This window comes from Protopterus annectens, chromosome 1.part0 (genome assembly GCF_019279795.1).
Source record: "Protopterus annectens isolate FY-2018-M chromosome 1.part0, PAN1.0, whole genome shotgun sequence".
NCBI classification, from domain to species: Eukaryota; Metazoa; Chordata; order Ceratodontiformes; family Protopteridae; genus Protopterus; species Protopterus annectens.
In genome coordinates, this window is record NC_056725.1 from 1,309,959,659 (window position 1) to 1,309,978,395 (window position 18,737).

General features: G+C 41.1%; 1 protein-coding gene across 1 annotated transcript in view; it reads left to right on the top strand.

Annotated features, from left to right (window-relative positions):
- The window catches only part of CBX7 (chromobox 7), a 683,982-nt gene extending 680,889 nt beyond the window's left edge, over positions 1-3,093 (top strand). The window contains exon 7 of the mRNA XM_044066291.1: positions 2,752-3,093. Within this exon, the coding sequence (XP_043922226.1) occupies positions 2,752-2,900 (149 nt within the window). The 3' untranslated portion in view covers positions 2,901-3,093. The remainder of the gene's footprint in view (positions 1-2,751) is intronic.
- Positions 3,094-18,737: the final 15,644 nt, after the last annotated feature.

Sequence of the window (18,737 nt, forward strand, 5' to 3'; positions counted from 1 at the left end):
TTGTAGGTTTTAAGCTATATTACTAATTTTTATGATTTTTATGATTTGCCCAAATTGTATAATGTTCTTATGGAGCTTTTCTCCCTGGGACTCCATTGAAAACAGGCTCTTCTAGGCCCAATGGACTATGCCGGTAAACTGTAAAATAAAATAAAATGTTACCGGTCCAATGGTCATTTCTCAGGAATTTTCCCATCAAACTGTCTCATGTGTGCATGGAGTCTCTGCCTTGGTGGCTTCACTCTGCAGAAGTTGCTCAAGAACGCCCATTCATTCTTCCGTCCCCCAATGCCGCATTGACCACAGACACCTCCCAGCTTGGGTGGGGCTTGGAGGGGTATTGTCTGGGTCGGACAATCCATAGCACATAGACACCCCAAGAGACCAAGTTGCATATCAGTGTACTGGAGATGGGAGCGGTTCTTCTATTGTTGTAAGAACTCGACAGCTTTCTACCTCTGGGGACTATTGTGATACAAATGGACAATATGTCAGTAGTTTGTTACATCAGCAAACAGGGAGGGACCAGGTCTTACCCCCTTTGTTAAGAAGCAATGAGAGTATGGCATTGGGTGATTTCTACCAGCCGCTTTCTGGTAGTAACGCACATTCCAGGCGAGTCCAACATATTAGCTGACAGGCTTAGCCGAGTGTTACTGATGCCTCCTGAGTGGTCCCTGAATCAGTCAATGGCAGACATGATCTTCTAGAAATGGGGTCATCCTTGCTGAAATCTGTTTGCATACCCTTTCAACAACAAATGCAGCAGGTATTTTGCCTCGTCCCCTAGGGACGCTCTAGTCCATGCTTGGTCCTCCAGAATTTTCTATGCCTTTCCTCCTGTACCATTAATTCCCAAGTTCCTACAGAAAGCTCTCAGATTGCAGAGCAAAGTAATCTTTATTGCCCCTTTTTTGGTATTGACAAACCTGGTTCACCTTTCTTTGGTCTCACGTGGTTTGCCCTCTGATGAGATTGGATTCGGGTCCAGATCTGCTTGCTCATCCATTGGGGCATCCACACACAGATATACAGGTCCTAAAACTAACCACATGGTTTTTCCACTTCCAATTATGGCAAGATTTTCTGGGCTCTCTTCCCCCATTCGAGAAATTTTGGTCTCCTCACATGTCTTCAGCTCGCAAAATTTACAAGAATAAATGGAAAAGATTTTCTTTCTGGGCTGAGCAGAAACAGATAGATAGATCCCTTTACAGCTCAACTGACAGTCATTCTAGACTTCTTGGTGTCCTGTTTCAGGGATGACACTAGTTATTCTACTGTCAAAGTTCAGCTAGGTGCTATATCCAGTTTTCACATTGGTTACGATTCCTTGTCCCTTGTTTTTTCTAAGGTGTGTAAAGGATTTCTTAGGGGCATTTTCCTGCTCCGACCTCTGGTGAAAGATTCTACTTCCCTGTGAGATCTGACTGTGATTTTGCAAACTTTGGTCCATCTGCCCTTCGAACCTTCAGTGACTGGATTTGAGATTTCTTTCCTGGAAGGCTTTTAGTAGCTATTACATCTGCCAGAAGAGTGTCTGAACTTCAAGCTCTTCCTGCAAAATTTCCATATTTGATTTTCCACAAAGACAGTGTGACCCTGCATACTAATCCTTTTTTACCCAAGGTGGCTAAGCAGGGAAACATTAATCAGTCCATCAGTCTTCTGGTCTTTTTTCCTAATTATCAAAACAAAGGTGAATACATTCTGCATTTACTCAATGTACGTAGACAGTTTCATTTTATCTACATAGAACCAAGTCCTTCAGGAAGTCTGATCAGTTGTTTGTCTCTTTTTCAGACACAAAATAGAGAGTTAGATCTGTTACCAAAGTTACTCTAGCAAGATGGTTGAAAGACTGCATTACCTTTATCTGCTCTTTCAAAATATTCTTTTACCAGGACAAATCAAGGGCCATTCTACAAGGTCTATGGCTATGTGTCAGGCTTTTTGGTTTAGAGTTTCAGTTGAAGATATTTGTGCTGCTGCTACTTGGTCAAATTTCCACACGTTTGTTACACATTACAAATTGGACATCATATCCATGAGTAGAAGTGCTTTTGGTTCTGCTGTACTCCAGAATATCCTTCCATGAGGCTCACCCTGGATTCTAGTAGCTGGGGATTCTGTCCTACAGGTTAATGAAATGAAGAGGACAACTTCAGATAAAGACGTTATGTCCTTACCATAACATTCCATCTGTGTTGTCCATCATCATTTCCATTAATCTTCCCATCCCCTTCCCCCATCCGTGTTTGGAAAGGCTGGTAGAATTTCAAAGGAATCTCTTTTCCTCCTGTTGAGCTCCAGGTGTTGCTTACTTGTTGATATGTATATACATATTTAGTGTGTTTTATTTAAGAGCATGATAGTGTTCCTTTAGGCAAACTCGATCTGAGGTATTCTGGGGGAGCGGGGCATTATGGGTAGTGAGGAGGAGGAGCTCAATTCAAGAAGCTGAAGCTAAAAAATGTGCCTGGTCGGTTCCGAGGATCCGAACCAATACCCACAGGTTAATGAAAATGAAGATGGATAACATAGAGCGTTGTGGTAAGAACATAACTTCTTTTTTCACAAAGCTTAACATGTTACACTGCCATTTGTATATTGCATTTCCATGCATGTAAGATTGTGTAGAGGCTAAGAAGTATGTTAATCTATCCACAAAGGAAGAGAGAGCACAGACCAGTAATGTTCTATTACTGGACAGGTGATATAGTTACATTTTATGTTTGTATCTTACAGGAGAAACACCAAATGTAAATACATCTTGGCATCCTACAGTATCGCCCAGTGAAGTTACAGTGACAGATGTGACTGCAAATTCCATCACTGTCACCTTTAAAGAAGCACTTGCAGCTGAAGGTTTCTTTCGTGATCGTAGTATGGAGTTCTGACAGAAAATTTGTTACAAAAGCAGATATCCATAAGGGGATTTGTTAAAAATGTTGACTCTGACTGTTAGTAAGATATATATATATTTTTTTTTTTACATTTTATAAATATGAGGGTTGGCAGGAATCTGCATTGTGGATAAAACAAACAAAAAAAATCAGTTCGTTACACTTCAAAATTCAGGGTTTTTAGGATATCAGATATACCTTTCTCTTCATTTGAAAACATATTTATTTCTGTTCTATTACTTGAAACAAAAGGTTATTTTCTTTTCAGTTAGTTTGGTGACCTGTGACTAAAATATTGTAAAATTTGCTAATGAGATTTTTTCCCAAGCCCACACAGTCTTTTTTATTCTTTGAACCTTTTCTGGTTACTAGCATTCACAATAAATAGCAGTTTCAGTACACCCCAGTTAAACAGTACAAAAGTATTTGATACTGGATACGAATATGAGACTATTGCTTTGATAACTGTTTCCCTCTTTGTTTGAAGGCTAATGCTCTTTAGAGTTTTGGGAGATTTATCTGTTAGTGTTTATTTTAGTGAGGTGTTTTTATTTCTTTTTCTGGAATGAAATTGATATTCTTCACCTCTTCTGTTTTTCTCTTTGAAAATGATGCTGTGTGGGAAGGCGTCGCTGGGTCATGTACTTTCGGGAAGATATGTATGACATCCATTTTAAAGGTTATCCATTCAGATTTCAAGTACCATTTAAGTCTTCTGTAAGACTTTTTTTCCTCAGCAGTGATAAGAGCATTCACCAACGTTACTGGCAGACAAACTTCAGACAGTTTTTATGTTATTACATGATTTTCTTAAATGCTTATTTATAAATTGCAAACTAGTGTGTGTGTGTGTGTGTGTGTGTGTGTGTGTGTGTGTGTTTTTATTTATTTTTAATTTTAAACATTTGTCAAGTAAAAGGAAGCAGAGCACAATTTACCAAACTGAAATGAACAACAAATATATATTTGCAACCCTAGCTGATTGTAATATTGGCACAGACTAAAATAATACAAACAGCAAATGGCCTAAGAACAAACAACAGTTTGTAGTAAAAACTCATCTAAAATATACAGTATTAACAAGTCCCTTAATAACTATAAACATAGCATTTTTCCTTTTAAGTTTCCAATTTTTGCTACTTATTGGGTGGTTGATAATCTTGATAATCGTATCTATCCCTGTCAGTGAACATAACTTTGCATAATTCAGATCTAGCCCATTATGTCATCCAATTCCCTTCTCTTATCCAAACTAGTCTTTTGTAGATGAGTTTGGTTCTGATGGCTTTCATCTGCTTGGTTTTTATAAGGAATAGCCAGTTGCCAAAGATCCAATTACTAACTCTTGCCTATCTTTGATGTAACACAGGACAGTTCTAGATAGCACAGCTCTCTCATTTAAAGGTGTTTCCACAAAGATGACAAACTGCTCTATCTTCATGTTTAGTAATACATTGTTAGTGACAAGCATAATGAGAAGGATACCTACCATTCTTTTATGTCCGTAACTGTAACAGGAACAGAATAGCTGAGAAAACAATCCTTCCTGGCCAGGTTTTGTTGCAAATTTAAATCAGATTTGTACTTAAGTATCCCTGGGACATCCCCGTAAAACATGGAGCTAATCTTGTTATAGTGCTGTTCTCACACCTCCACAATATGGAGACGCTCTAGGCTACATTTTGGACAACTTAGCAGGAGTATATACATTTATTCATGTTAACACTTCAGGCAACAGTTCTAAACTATCGGGACTTTGTGGCCTATTTAAACATCATTCAGAGTCTATACCAGTGCTTTGATTCATTTTCTGTATTTGGATATCTCTCCCTAACCCTCAATGAGTCACAAATATCACCATTTATTTCCCACAGACTTTTGTATAACTTTCTAACTAGGTAAGAAGTTCTCCCATTCCACAAACAGAAGAAATAAGATCCATTGAGTAGTCCTTCTGTGATGTTTTCACCCACTTTAAATTATTCATAACACGGGGGAGCTAAAAGATCCTATATCAATACCCTTTTCTAGTTCAAAATGTACTGTAAATTGAGGACTTGCGTGAATCTTACTTGGTTAAATCATCTGCTCTCTGATTACCAGGGTTGGCCTAGTCTCTACCTTATTCACTACACTTGTTAAGTCTTCTTCTGCTAAGTTGGCACAATAATCAGTAGAAATCCATCTACTCAGGTAAGTGCAAACATAGCACCAATAGTCCAGTTAGTGTGGCTTAGTGTTCATTTTAGAAGAAGAAGTAATTCTTCAACTCTGCTCTTTGTACCATTTTAAGTAAATGAAAAGTGAGTTTATATTTTTCAACTGCTGCTTCCACCTAGTTATAGCTTCCATGAGGCAAATGAGGTAGCAGTTCAAGTAAAGTTCTATACCTGGGCTACCAATCCTCCTATCTCGTATGACTGTACTAATGTTTTACATCACACAAGATGTTTTCTCCTCCATAAAAATAATGATTGCTCTATTCATGGTATTAAAAATCAAACCTGGGTGGGCCAACTTGGAAAGCTTGTATTTTATACAAAAATAGTACACAGAACTTAGGACAGAGTTAGTCTTGGGTAAACTGGTGCCCTAGGTGAAAAGACTTCATGTCCTGTCCCCCCCCAACAACTGCCCAACCCATCCTGTCCTACTCAAACTGTCCAAATTACATTTTTCTTATGCTTCAGTTTTTCCTGCAGTCATTCATTCAACATATTTTATCTTCGCATGACTGCACTTTGATAACTGTGTAGATAACAACTTATTTAAGCCATGAGGTTTTCTAGATGCTGTGGAATGCATTTTAGATTTTTTTAAACAACCTTTGTCCAATGATTGCCTGAACAAAAAACATGATCAAAGAAAGAAAGGAAGAAATATATTTACTTTACAACTTTGCTTTTTCCTACTTCCTTTCAGGACATCATAACTTGCCAAGACTAAATTGTATTGACTGCAGAGGAAATAAGTATATTATGTTGGGTATCTGGGGGTGACTAGGTCCCCAGATACCATGAGGTTTCTAGATGATCTGAGATGGATTTTAAGAGTTTTTTAAAACAACCTTTGCATACAGTGATTGCCTGAATGAAAACCACGATTAAGGAAAGAAATTCAGTCTTTCCCTTCAACTTTGCTATTTCATGCATCCTTTCAGCACAATCTGACTGACTAAGCTTGTATTAGCCAAATTAATCTGAGTGACTAAGGGCTACTAGGCACCCAGAAGGCACTGGATTACAGATTTTCTGAGGGGCTTTTTAAAACTTTTTTCCTAACTTATGATTCATTGATGGCCTGAACAAAATCACATGTATAGAAAAAGAACTTTGGCTTTTTTTTGACATTATGACACACTGTTGTATTTCACACAGGTGTGGGCAACTTCAACTTGCTTGACATCCCAATAGGCAGTCAGTTATGTGTTTTTGCTGGCGGGATGATTTTTTAATCAAATTTTTTTTACATTAAGGTGTCCTAAGTCAGACAATTGCTAAAACAACTACCACCATCAACCATTCAGGCTGCCCCCCCCCCTGCACCCCTTGTTGTACATAATTTTAAGTGACTTGCAATCTTGCTGTGAGGGGTGTTGGAGGCAGAAGCCCGCCAGTGTAAATTACATTGTCTGACTTTATAATCTGTGATCTCCTAAAGCACAAAAAGTAGATAAATAAAAAATAATAATAAAAATGATAGTTTGATTAAACTGCCAATTAAATGGACAGCAAGTCATCCTGAATCTTTGCAGCCTTGTCTCAGTCCACATCACAGAGGGGTAGCACTTGCTACTGCATATCCTTGTGTCCTAAAGTAAACAATTATCAGAAAATCAGTCCTACTTTTTTGTTTCAGGTAAGAAATAAGTTGGATCCAGCTTCTCATTACAGCCGAGTGACGTCTCCAGGCGTTTCTGCAGTTACCTCCTACTGCGCCTTTAGGCGTCAAATATTGCTTGTTCATATTTGCATTAATAATTCCAAAACCATGTTACATACAAGGTATCAGAATATTTTATCTTGAAGCATACATGATGTCAAACAGAATTGTAGTGATATATGACCTCTGTCAGTGAGTATTTGTTAGAATGTAAGGTGATAACCTCAGATGTTAAGTTGACCAATCTCGCCTTCGTTCTTGCTGGATGGGTTTGGAGCCGATCCTCATCTCCGACTAGGCCACTTTCTATAGCTCGAGAGCTCTTTACTGGCTCGAGGATACCCCTTATCCCAGAATGACCAGCATCAGCTACCCAGATCTCATTTGCCGCTTTAGCTGCGTGGTTGCGTCAATACTGGCTCAGGTTTAGTATTACTTTTTTCTCTATTTAAAGTCAAAATTTTACTTAAAAAATTGTTATATTTTTTCACTGTTATAGTAGTTTGTAAGTTTCTTTAGTTGTAAACCCTTATCTTGTCCTTGTTGTGTTTTTTTTTGTGCTGTGTTGGGCGTTGCCCCTTAGTTGCTAGGCCTTCTGTTGTTCCCTGAACTCATTTAAGTTAGAGAGTCCCGTCCCCCCCTTTTTAAGGGCAGCCGTTTAAGTTAGAGGCTCTCCTTTAAGGTCTTTATTAATATAATTTTTAGTCTATTATTGTGATACTTCAAATGTCTAAGGAAGTTAAAACCTCAGGGTTTAAAAAGTGTGACTTATGCTGTCAGAAGATGTCTATGACAGATGGGCACACTAGTTGTGTTTACTGCTTGGGTGCTCTGCACCTGCAGGACTGTTGCTGTTTGTCATGCCTTTAGTCCAAGGGTCCTGCAGGAGCAGAAAAACAAGCAAATCCTCAGTGGATTGTTAAAACAGGATTCTCCGGCTAAAGCATCTCAGCCAGTGAAATCTTTGAAACCAGTCAAGCCATCGGCTCCATGTTCTGAACCGACCTGTGAGCTTGACAAACCAAGTGTGTCGATGCCCTGTAGCACCGACAAGACTACTCCTCTGTCTGCTCCAACTGTTACTTCGGAGCCATCTCGGAGCCACAAACAAGCTAGGTCTCCTTCATTGGAGCCGATTCGCTCGGTGCCACAATCACCTCTACTTCAAAGCAAAGCCAGTCATCGCTCATCTTCCCACTCCTCTCGATCCTCAAGGTTATCAGGATGTGGAGAGAGTGGTCAGTAGGTTGCTGAAGTCACAGGCCCTTGCAAAAATGCTTTCAAGCCTGGCTCAACAGGCTTCGGCTCCATCTGCTTCGATTTCGATTCCTCCTCCGACTATGCTTAGTTCGGAGCCGGAGTCCATGGACCTCCGATAGTGGTTCCTTTGGCTCTGATGACATCCTCTTTGGCTCCGACGTTGGCTCCAATTACCTCAGTTCTTCCTCCTATCGAGAAGTATCTGAGCGCCGAAGCTCTCTTGTCGGCTCCGAGGGGGGAAGTGGCATCGGATCCTTGTTCGACCCCGCTCTCCCTCTCGGACCGTCAGCTCAGTTGAGCTTGGCTCCCACATTGGCCTCGGAGCAGTCGCCCAGAGCACAGAGTGGGATTCCTGTCTCTTCGGAGCCAGAGCCCTCTTTGTGTCAAGACAGTGACGCCTTCGAGGTCATGCGGAGAGTGCTGTCCCCACAGACGGCCCCACAATCAGTCCCATCGGCTCCGTCCCCCTCAGTGCCTGTGACAACCTCTGCTCCTCCTCCAGCACCAAAGCGTAGGGAACCTATGCCCCAGGACACCCGATTGGGTGAACCCTCTTCTTCTGAAACCTCCTAAGAGCATTCTGAGCAGGCTTTCCAGAAGAAAAAGTGCAAGAAGCAGCACTAAGACTCCCCTGAGTCTATCACCTCAGATACAGACCTGGATGAATCAGAGGGGTCCCCAAGGTCCCTCTCTGAAGATGTTTCCTTTTCGGACATCTTCAAGATTCTTAGGCAGAGGCGTAGCTGGACTTCCCTAGCCCCCTCTGAGGATGAGTCTGTATACCTGGTAGCATTTGGCTCCTGACCATCCAACTCCTGGGTGTTTCCGCCTTTTGATCCACTCATGTCTGTAGTGTCTCGAAAGGCTTGGTCAGCTCCAGATTCCATGGAACCTGTCCCGAGGAGACCCAATAAATTTATCACAGCTTCCCAAGGCAAACAGTTTCTGACTAAAGGTGTCCCACTTGATGCCATGGTGGTAGCAGCAGCCACAGAGAGAGAGTTAGCTGAAACCTCCTCATCTGTCCATCCACCGAATAAAGACTCTCGTACAATAGACAGATATGGGAAGTGAATGTTTTCATCAGCTATCTTCTCCCTTTGGTCCCTGAACTATCTTTCCCATTTTACTAGGCTTCAGAGGGATCTCCTAAAAGAGCTTGGAGATACCCTACAGCTGAGGGAGCTTCAGCCAAGGTAGCTACCCAGCTGGCGACTCTAAATTCAGTAGTCAACTCCTCCATGAGGCTTATTTCATACGCAGCCGATGGAGTGAGCAGAGCTGCAGGAACAGGAGTGGCTCTTAGGAGACATTCTTGGCTGCGGCTGTGTCAGTTTGCGGAACCTTTCAGAGCGTCCTTCACCAATACCCCCTTTGATGGCTCTTCTCTCTCTTTGAGCCTCAGGAGAAAGACACACCTTCCAGGTGCCAGCAGGAAGGCAAGACACTCTTTGATGTGGGAGTCTATTTTTCTACTCCTACCAGGCCATACCCAAATGGTCAGAAGGGTGGAAGGATGTGGTTTTGAAAATCCCAGGGACCTTTGCCTGATGCACGTGGTGAATTTTCCCCCAGGGGCAGAGGGGGAAACAATAACAATGGCAGACACCACCCTCATGGCAGAGGGGGATGCAAAATCAGGGTGACAGAGATACGTTCTCTTCCAAACCCTATCAACATCCCTGAAGGGATGCCCGGCTGCTCAACACTGGAGGCAGTCAGGGGAAGGCTTTCATTGTACCCAATCGCCTGGCAAAATATAACAAAAGACAAATGGGTACTATCCATTATATCCGGAGGTTACAAGATTCCCTTCTATCAACCCCCACTTGTTTCAAAAAAATCCATCCCAGATGTTCCACCCAATCTAAGGGATCAGGCAGTCACAGAAGTTTCAAGACTGCTAGAAAAAAGAGCCATCCAGGAAGCCCCCGCAGACCAAGTAGGATCCGGAACTTATTCAAGATTCTTTTTAGTGCCCAAAAAGACAGGGGACTGGAGACCAATTCTGGATCTCAGCAGATTAAACAAATCTGTACAAAAAGAAAAGTTCCGGATGGTAACACTGCAGTCCATTCTCCCCTTTCTGGGTCAGAAAAATTGGATGTGCTCCATAGATCTTCAGGACGTATACTATCATATAAAAATGGACAGACTGTCCAGGAAATTTCTACGCTTCCAGCTAGGGGCCAGTCATTACCAATTCAGAGCTCTGCCCTTTGGTCTCACCACAGCCCCCGGGGTGTTCACCAAATGCATGGCAGTAGTTACGGCTCACCTGAGACATCTAGGATTCCAGGTGTTTCCTTATCTGGACGACTGGCTCCTCACTGCTACCACCAGGCAACAACTTATAGAGGCACAAGATTACACCATCACATCCTGTGCTCAACAAGGCATCACAATAAACTTCGAAAAATCTGCCTTGTTGCCCTGTCAATCTATTACATACATAGGAGCAGAGCTAGACACAAGAAAAATGATTGTAAAATTGCCTTAGGAAAGAGTTTCCATTATTCGACAACAGGTGTCACTTCTCCTGAGGAGCAAAAGAATTCAAGTCAAATATGTTCTTCAAGCTCTAGGGTCCATGGCAGCAGCCATTCTTCTAGTTCCCTTAAAATGCTTTCATGTGAGAATCCTTCAGTGGCTTCTTTTCACACAATGGTCCTTCCAGGAATTACCCATGTCTTACATGATGCTAATTACAGAATCTTGCAAAAGACAACTTTCCTGGTGAATGATCTCCCCACTAGTGACTCAGAGCAGACCTTTCATGAAATCACATCCGGTTGCCACAGTGACCACGGATGCTTCCCTGATAAGGGGGGGGGGGGGGCATTATCTAGGCAAGGCAGTCCAAGGCACTTGGCAAGCTCACGAGTACCACTTGCACATCAACATCCTGGAGATAAGAGCAGTGCTCTTAGCATTGCAAGCTCTTCAAGACTCTCTCCCTGCCAGAACTATTGCAATACAGACGGACAATATGTCACTGGTTTGATACATCAACAAACAGGGCGGAACCAGGTCTTACCTCTTGTGCCGAGAGGCCCTCAGACTGTGGCAATGGGCAATTTCCTCCCAACGTTTTCTGACAGCAACGCATATCCCTGGGACATAGAACGTAATAGCGGACAGGCTCAGCAGGGCTATCCTCATGCCTCACGAGTGGTCTCTGAAACAGGAAATTGCGGATCTTATTTTCCGCAAATGGGGCCAGCCTTGCTGCGATCTCTTTGCCTCTCCCACCAACAACAAATGCAGCAGCTACTTCTCCCTTGTTCCTCCTCCAGGTCAGACACCCAGGGATGCTGTAGTCCACGATTGGCCTCAGGAACTCCTTTATGCATTTCCCCCTTCCCCCTAATTCCAAAAGTAATTCAGAAAGCAAAATCGTTGGGTTGCAAGATGATTCTCATTGCCCCCTATTGGCCTTGACAGATTTGGTTTCTGTTCCTTCACCCCCACCTTCTAGCCCAGCCTTGGATTCTGGACCCAATACCGGACCTCTTGATTCATCAGTCAGGCGGGCTACACCAATCCCTTCAATCTCTCAAGCTCACTGCTTGGTTACTCCACTTCCAATCTTAGCCAGGCTCCCCAATATTTCTCCAGCAGTATGTGATATTATTGTTCCATCCCATAAGACAACTACAAGGAAAGTTTATGCTAGCAAATGGAAAAGATTCTCCTACTGGGCAGAATCCAGGAAGTTAGATCCTTTTACAGCTCCTATACATGAGATTTTGGATTTCTTAGCAGAACTGTTTCATTCTGGTGAAGCTGCTGCTACCATCAGAGTACAACTACCTGCCATTTCAAATTTTCACATCGGAGTTACTAACTTAAGCATAATGTCTCACAAACTCTGTAAGGCCTTCATGAAAGGTACATCTCTACTTAGACCCCCAGTGAAAGAGCCCATTCCACCTTGGGATCTCAATTTGGTTCTGCCCTCCTTGATACTGCCACCCTTTGAACCAGCAGCATCATGTTCTTGGAAATTTCTCTCTTGGAAAACTCTCTTCCTAGTTGCTATTACTTCTGCCAAACGTGTTTCAGAACTTCATGCACTATGTGTTCGCCCTCCATACCTAGTTTTTCACAAAGACAAAGTTTCTCTGAGAACCAACCCATCTTTTCTACCTAAAGTTTGTTCAGAACACAATTTGAATCAATCCATTGAACTTCCTGTCTTTTTCCCTAATCTTTCCAACAAGGCAGAATACAGATTACACCAAATGGATGTGCATAGACAACTGCATTTCTGTCTCCATAGAACTAAAGAGATGAGAAATCAGATCAGTTGTTCCTTTCATTTGCTAACAACAAACAAGGCCTTCCAGCTTCTAAAGTAACCTTGTCAAAATGGTTATCAGACACCATTGCCCATACCTACTATTTGCGACAAAAAGATCTTCCAGCAAAGCCCAAAGGTAATTCAACCAGGTCAGTAGCTACTTCAGTAGCGTTTCAATCTAGATTGCCCATAGATTCAATTTGTGCAGCAGCTACTTGGGCAGATCCTCATACATTTATTTCTCATTACAAAGTAGATGTGGTCTCCCGGGGCAGGGCTTCCTTTGGTTCCACAGTTCTGAAGAGTCTGTTCCAATGAGCCACCCAGGATTGAGGTGCTAGGGATGCTGTCCCATCCAGCAAGAACGAAGGCGAGATTGGACAACTTAACATAAAGAAGTTATGTACCTACCATAACGTTCCATGTTAGTTGTCCTTCATCTCGCCTTCCTTCTTGCGTCCCTCCCTCCTTCCCTCTTCCTTGAGGATTGAGAGGAATTTTTTCAATGGTTTCACTGGCTAACTTGTTTTGTTATTAGTTGCTTCTCAAGCAATCCATGACAATTTACTGTATATCCAGGTTTAATAATAATGGATTATTTTCTTTGATTATGTCTAGTGTGAGCTATCTCAAATGAGATCTGGGTAGCTGACGCTGGGCATTCTGGGATAAGGGGTAGCCTCGAGCCAGTAAAGAGCTCTCGAGCTATAGAAAGTGGCTGTGTCGGAGCCAAGGATTGGCTCTGAACCCATCCAGCAAGAAGGAAGGCGAGATGAAGGACAACTAACATGTAACGTTACGGTAGGTATATAACTTCTTTTTTTTAAAGGCTGAAGCCATACCCACTAGGAGTTAAAGGTACACACTCAAAAGAGCTCTGCTGGAGGGAATGAGTTAAAGCTGACCATACACCAATCTGTAATAAAATAAAGCGACAAATATTTGTGTATAAATCATATGTGGAAATAACACCCGCCTCCAATCCCCCACCACCTCAAAATAGGTAGTCACATTCTGTGTATTCTCTGATATTAAATTGAGATTAAAATTAAAGCAGAAATGCCTAGAGTTATATTTCAAGCTGCTGCTGTCATATATACATATATATATATATATATATATATATATATATATATATATATATATATATATATATATATATATATCTGTGTGTATAAAGTATGATTCCTCAGACCATTACCGCCAAAAGACAGCCACCTATTGTATATCCTTCTCATGTCAGACTGAGACAAACCTGAAAAAAACAAACAGAACATATTTCCTGTCAGACATGCATGAACAATAGCTTATTTACTGTCCTCCAAAAGATAGCCACCTGAATATGGTTCAGATGTTTAACTGTGAGGAAAAAAATGATTACAGTACATTTTACAACTTTTACTTCTAGAGATAGTACAGTGCTCCTATATAGGCTATAGTGACCCTCTGTGCACCTCTCTGAAGTTTGTGAGGAAAGTTAAAGAAGTAATGACAACAGTGTCACCAGCACAGCACAAAATATACTGACTTCTGAGGTTTGGGAGGAATGTTAAATAAATAATCACATCGTCCCAAACCCCCCATACAAGTATGAGCAGGGCTGGTTTTAGACTAGGTGGGGTTCAGTGCATAGATGGTTACTAAGCCCATGTCAAAATGCTGTTATACAGTCTTTTTTTTTTTTTTTGGGGGGGGGGGGTGACCAGCATCCAAACGTTCTGAAGGTCTATGTATTATGTGATGCATTTATACTCTTTTTTTTTTTTTTTTTTTTTTTTTAAGAGATGACTATTAAACTGAGCAAGTGACAGCAGGGTCAGTTACTTTTCATCCAGGCAATCCTCATCAAACAGTTAAAGCCACATCACTGTACAACTGAGACATTCACTTGTGATAAAAGAGGATGACCATGTAATGTATTTCACATTTGTTCCAAACAAACAGTTACAACACATTGATACAGCACATTGCTTCACATAATAATCACATTAGTCCCGCAAAGTCAAAATAATAAGCAAGAGCAGCAGGCAACTAGTCATTTCGCTCAAAAGAATACAGCTAGCACAATTATTCTTAGTTAGTACTTGTATATCAGGTGTTCAGTTTGTTCCATCTTCTCACAAATGCATGCTAGTTCTGCAAAGCTAGAAAATGACTATTTAAACTGACCATACTTTCATTAACCACCCCCAACCCCACACAGCAGTTGTAGCCACAATGCCCTAATGGCTGTGTAATATTATTTCGCCTCTATAGTCCACACAAACAAGTTACCACACATTAAATAAAGTATTACAATCCAAGTTACCACACATAAATCAAAATGCCATAGAAATATTGCCCAAATTATCTAGTTGATCACTGCCAGCAGTAATGTGAAAAATAGTAATAAACGTATCTTATCACCATGCTACTCCTGTCATCTCAGCTGTCCACACAAAGCCAGAAATTTTTCCAACACTAGCTCATTGTGCCACTGCTCAGACTCCCTCAATAGAATGTCCTTGATTTTATTATAAATATAAAAACAAACAAAAAAAAAACACCACTTCCTGCAGGTACATCTTCACACCTACATTTGAACACTGCAAGGCCTCAACTTCTGTGACCTTAACAACATTTAAACTTAACCACTGGATTGCTGGATGTTCTGCTGGTGCATTTTCTTTTTCTTTTGTGGCACTTTATTTACTTTTATAGCAAAGTAACATTGATTTAAAGAATAAACAAAGAGAGACAGAGAGAGACAGAGAGAGAGCACCTTTGCAAGAACAGTGAGTAATGGTGCCCTAGGTGATCACCTAGTTTGCCTATGCGTAAGGCCAGCCCTTACTTATGGTACACTAAAAGACTGAAGAGCTTTAATTACCTGTATAAAATCAAGCAGTAAATTGTCTCATGAAGAAAAAACTATATTGCATTTATTGGTGATTTCCATGTGGAAAAGAGTCACAACGTGCTGTATGTTGGATGTCAGTTTGATCCCAAAGTAATGGATGGATTCTTGCCACCGCATACATAGGTGAAATTCTCACAGTTTTGTTATGGTCGATATTTACAGTTCAAGATTTTAGTTCTGACATCTCCCTGATTAACTAGGAAACAACAAAATTGTCTCTAGTATTTTAATAAGAGTTGTAGACCCTCTTTAGCATTGGAAATATACACAAGAAGATCATTTGCAAATACCTTAGAGACCTGCCTGCCTGTTATATTGTGCTGGCAAGTGGGTATCCCTCTCTCCTATCCTTGTCTAAGGCAGTCTTACTTGAGAAACCTTTTTTCAGAAACTTTTTTCATCTTTATTCTAGCAGATACCTCTGTGTATATCTTTTGTAATATCATCATAATTGCCATGAGAATCCAAAGGCCTTCAGTACTAGAAAATGATACTTCCAGTATAGTCAGTAATAGGCTGTCTGCAACATCTAAACTTGCCACTATGACCTGATTTGACAACATCTTGAAACAGGAAACCAGTCTTGATTATATTGCCAAATATTCTTTTGCCCTTGATGAAGATGTACCAGTTGTAACAGGTTCAGTGAGGAATATTTTGGGGAAGATTCCCTTCCAGAACCAACATAAATATTTTTTATTCATAATATATTTAAGACTGAAGTTGGTCTGTAAGATGAAGACAGTACTGGGTCCTTTCCTTCCTTTAGAATAATGCATATTACTCTGTCTCTTCTTGAAGTGGATGCCTTTCCTGTCTTCAGTAGCTGATATTCCAGGTCATTGTGGTAGGCTATAACCCCACCTTTACCACATCGTAGATCACCAGTGTGAAATTTATAGCTTTGGTGAGTTGCCATTTTTAATCTCCGTGTATATCTCTACAACTTCCTCTATTATTGTGGGAGACTATGGCAGTCATTATCATTGTGTCTGTGTTTGTGTAAATTTAGGTAAGAAAAGCCATCAAAGATAATTGTCATGTTATTGCAAATCTAGGGGATCCTTACACCTACTCATATATATGCTAGATTATTAACTCATTCACACCAATGGACCTCAGGAAGTTTGCACTGTAACTTCCAATGGGCGGAGCCTAAGTCTTTTTACAGAATCAAAGTTATGTCCTCACATTTCAAACAAATGTTCATATCTCTAGAAACATAGGGGTTATGAAAGAAGTATAAATGGCAAACTCTTCAGCACAGACTATTCTTATAGTGGTGGTATGCTTTAGGACCTTGTTTTAAACTGAATTTTATAAGTCACAGTTGTGATGACTGGGGAGAGATGGGCGAAGGCTGCCAGCCTAGTCAAATAAAATTTAACATATAATTATACAACTGTATAAATAAATGTAAAATACAGGCTTGTGTTTTTAAATGTAGGAAAACACTGTGAAATGTGGAACTGCAAAATATGTGACAATATTGCACTCTACTGGCCCAGTGAAGCATGTTGTATCCTTTCATGTTAGAATTTATTTTATTTATTTATTTTTATTTATTTATTTTTATTTATCATTTGTTGACCGGGAAAGTCCGACTAGGTTCCGCAGAGCCTGTTTTCAGCAGAGGCCCGGGGAGAAATGCTCGAGGGCGGCTGAATGAAGATTTCATGCCCATTGTTTTAAGGCTAAAGTTTATGACTAGAATTCAGATGTGGAAGGTGCTTTATTCCTTTAGTTTCTGTTAGTATATACATGTGAAATGTCTTGTATCATTGTAAGTTTCTGAGGAGGTGTTAGATTGCTAAATAATACAGTTTGTGGCCTGAGAACTCAGACCAGGTGTTAAGATGATGCAGTATGAATATTGGGAAAACCTACGTGTCAAAAATGATGTAATTTTGGGAGGGCCTTAGAGACATGTTTGTTAGAAATGTTTAAATACTATTTCTCACAAGAGACCTAGAGCATTTTGATCTGGACATCTAACTTATCAGCACTCTGCTTATGCTCACATGTAAGATTTTAGCACTGTGATATCTTGTAGGAATAGTTAAAGCTAGTAAAGATTAATTAGGTATTTTTCTTTGAAACCAGACCTGTCCTACTATATTATTTTAAGTTTCTGTGTGATCTGTGAAGTCTTAGATATCTCTGTGGTGTAGTAGATTTGTCTTGTGTTTTAATTACTTATTATTAAATACGTTTAAAACCTTCTACCTGTGGCTGGTGTGTGTAGAGATGAAGTATGCTTTAGAGTACATTATATATTTATAGAGTTTACTGTCTAAGCCCTTCCAATAAGCCTTAGACTGTATAGTCACATTACCATTGGATATTAATATTGCACAGTAATAATTGGACACCCTTTTAAGGGCCTTTTAGTAGCTGATATTATTAACTGGGTGGTGGCAGTAATTACTACCGTATAGTCTGGGTAAAGGGGCACAGCTGGAGAATCTGTGTCAGCCTTTCCCAGGAGTGTCTGTGAAGTGTATAAATAATTATCTCAAAGTGTGTGTGTGTGTGTGTGTGTGTGTGTGTGTGTGTGTGTTGTGTCAGCTACTTGGGCAGGGACACGAAGCGCTGGTCGGATAGAGAGGGTACTGGAGGTTCTAACTTGCCCAGTTAGGCTGAGACCTGGACCCTATAGCTGTGCCAGTGGGGAGTCTTATTGGGACCTGGTGAGCAAGGGAGCAGCCAGCCCCAGACTGACTGTGATCTCTGTGTGCACTTAAGGGAAATTGTACTTTATTGTGTGTATTAGTTATCCTTTCCTGCTCTAGGAGACAACCTCCCTGGTGTTAGTGGTGAGGACTGAGGCTCCTTGATTGCTGGGCCAGGGAACGGTCGTCACAAGTGTTTGGCAGTGGTGGGATCTACTTCACATACTAATTGGCTTGTAGTGGTGTGGGTAGAGCGAATTCCTGTAGCTTATGTACAGTGATCTCTAAAACTGTTGTGTACTCTAAAACAGCCGTGCAGTGTATACCAAGAGTTCAGATCACAATTGTTTATTTCTTTTGTTAGCTTAGTGTTAGTCAGGGTGAGCAGGCAGCATGTCAGCAGAAGAGTATGGAAAGCTGACAAGGAGCCAGCTGGTGGAGATTTGCCAGGCTAGGGGACTGGTGCATGGAAACCTGACTAAGGTAGACCTGACTGCAGCCTTGGTTACAGCTGCATCAGAAAACAGCAGCCTGAAGGATAATCAGACTGACAGAGGAGATACACTATTCTCGGAGAATGGACAGCTCAACCTTTCTGCAGTGGGCTTAAAAATCTAGATGGAGCTAAAGAGACTTGAGTTGGAGGCCAGGCGTATGGAACTGGAAGCAGCCGAGAGAATGAGGAGCCTAGAAGTTAAAGAACAGGAATGGCAGAGCAAGCATGAGAGGGAAATGCTGACTCTTCGCCAGAGTCATGGAGGTAATGGGGAAGGGAGTAATCGGACCCCAGAAGCACAAAAGGTCAGTAAATTTCT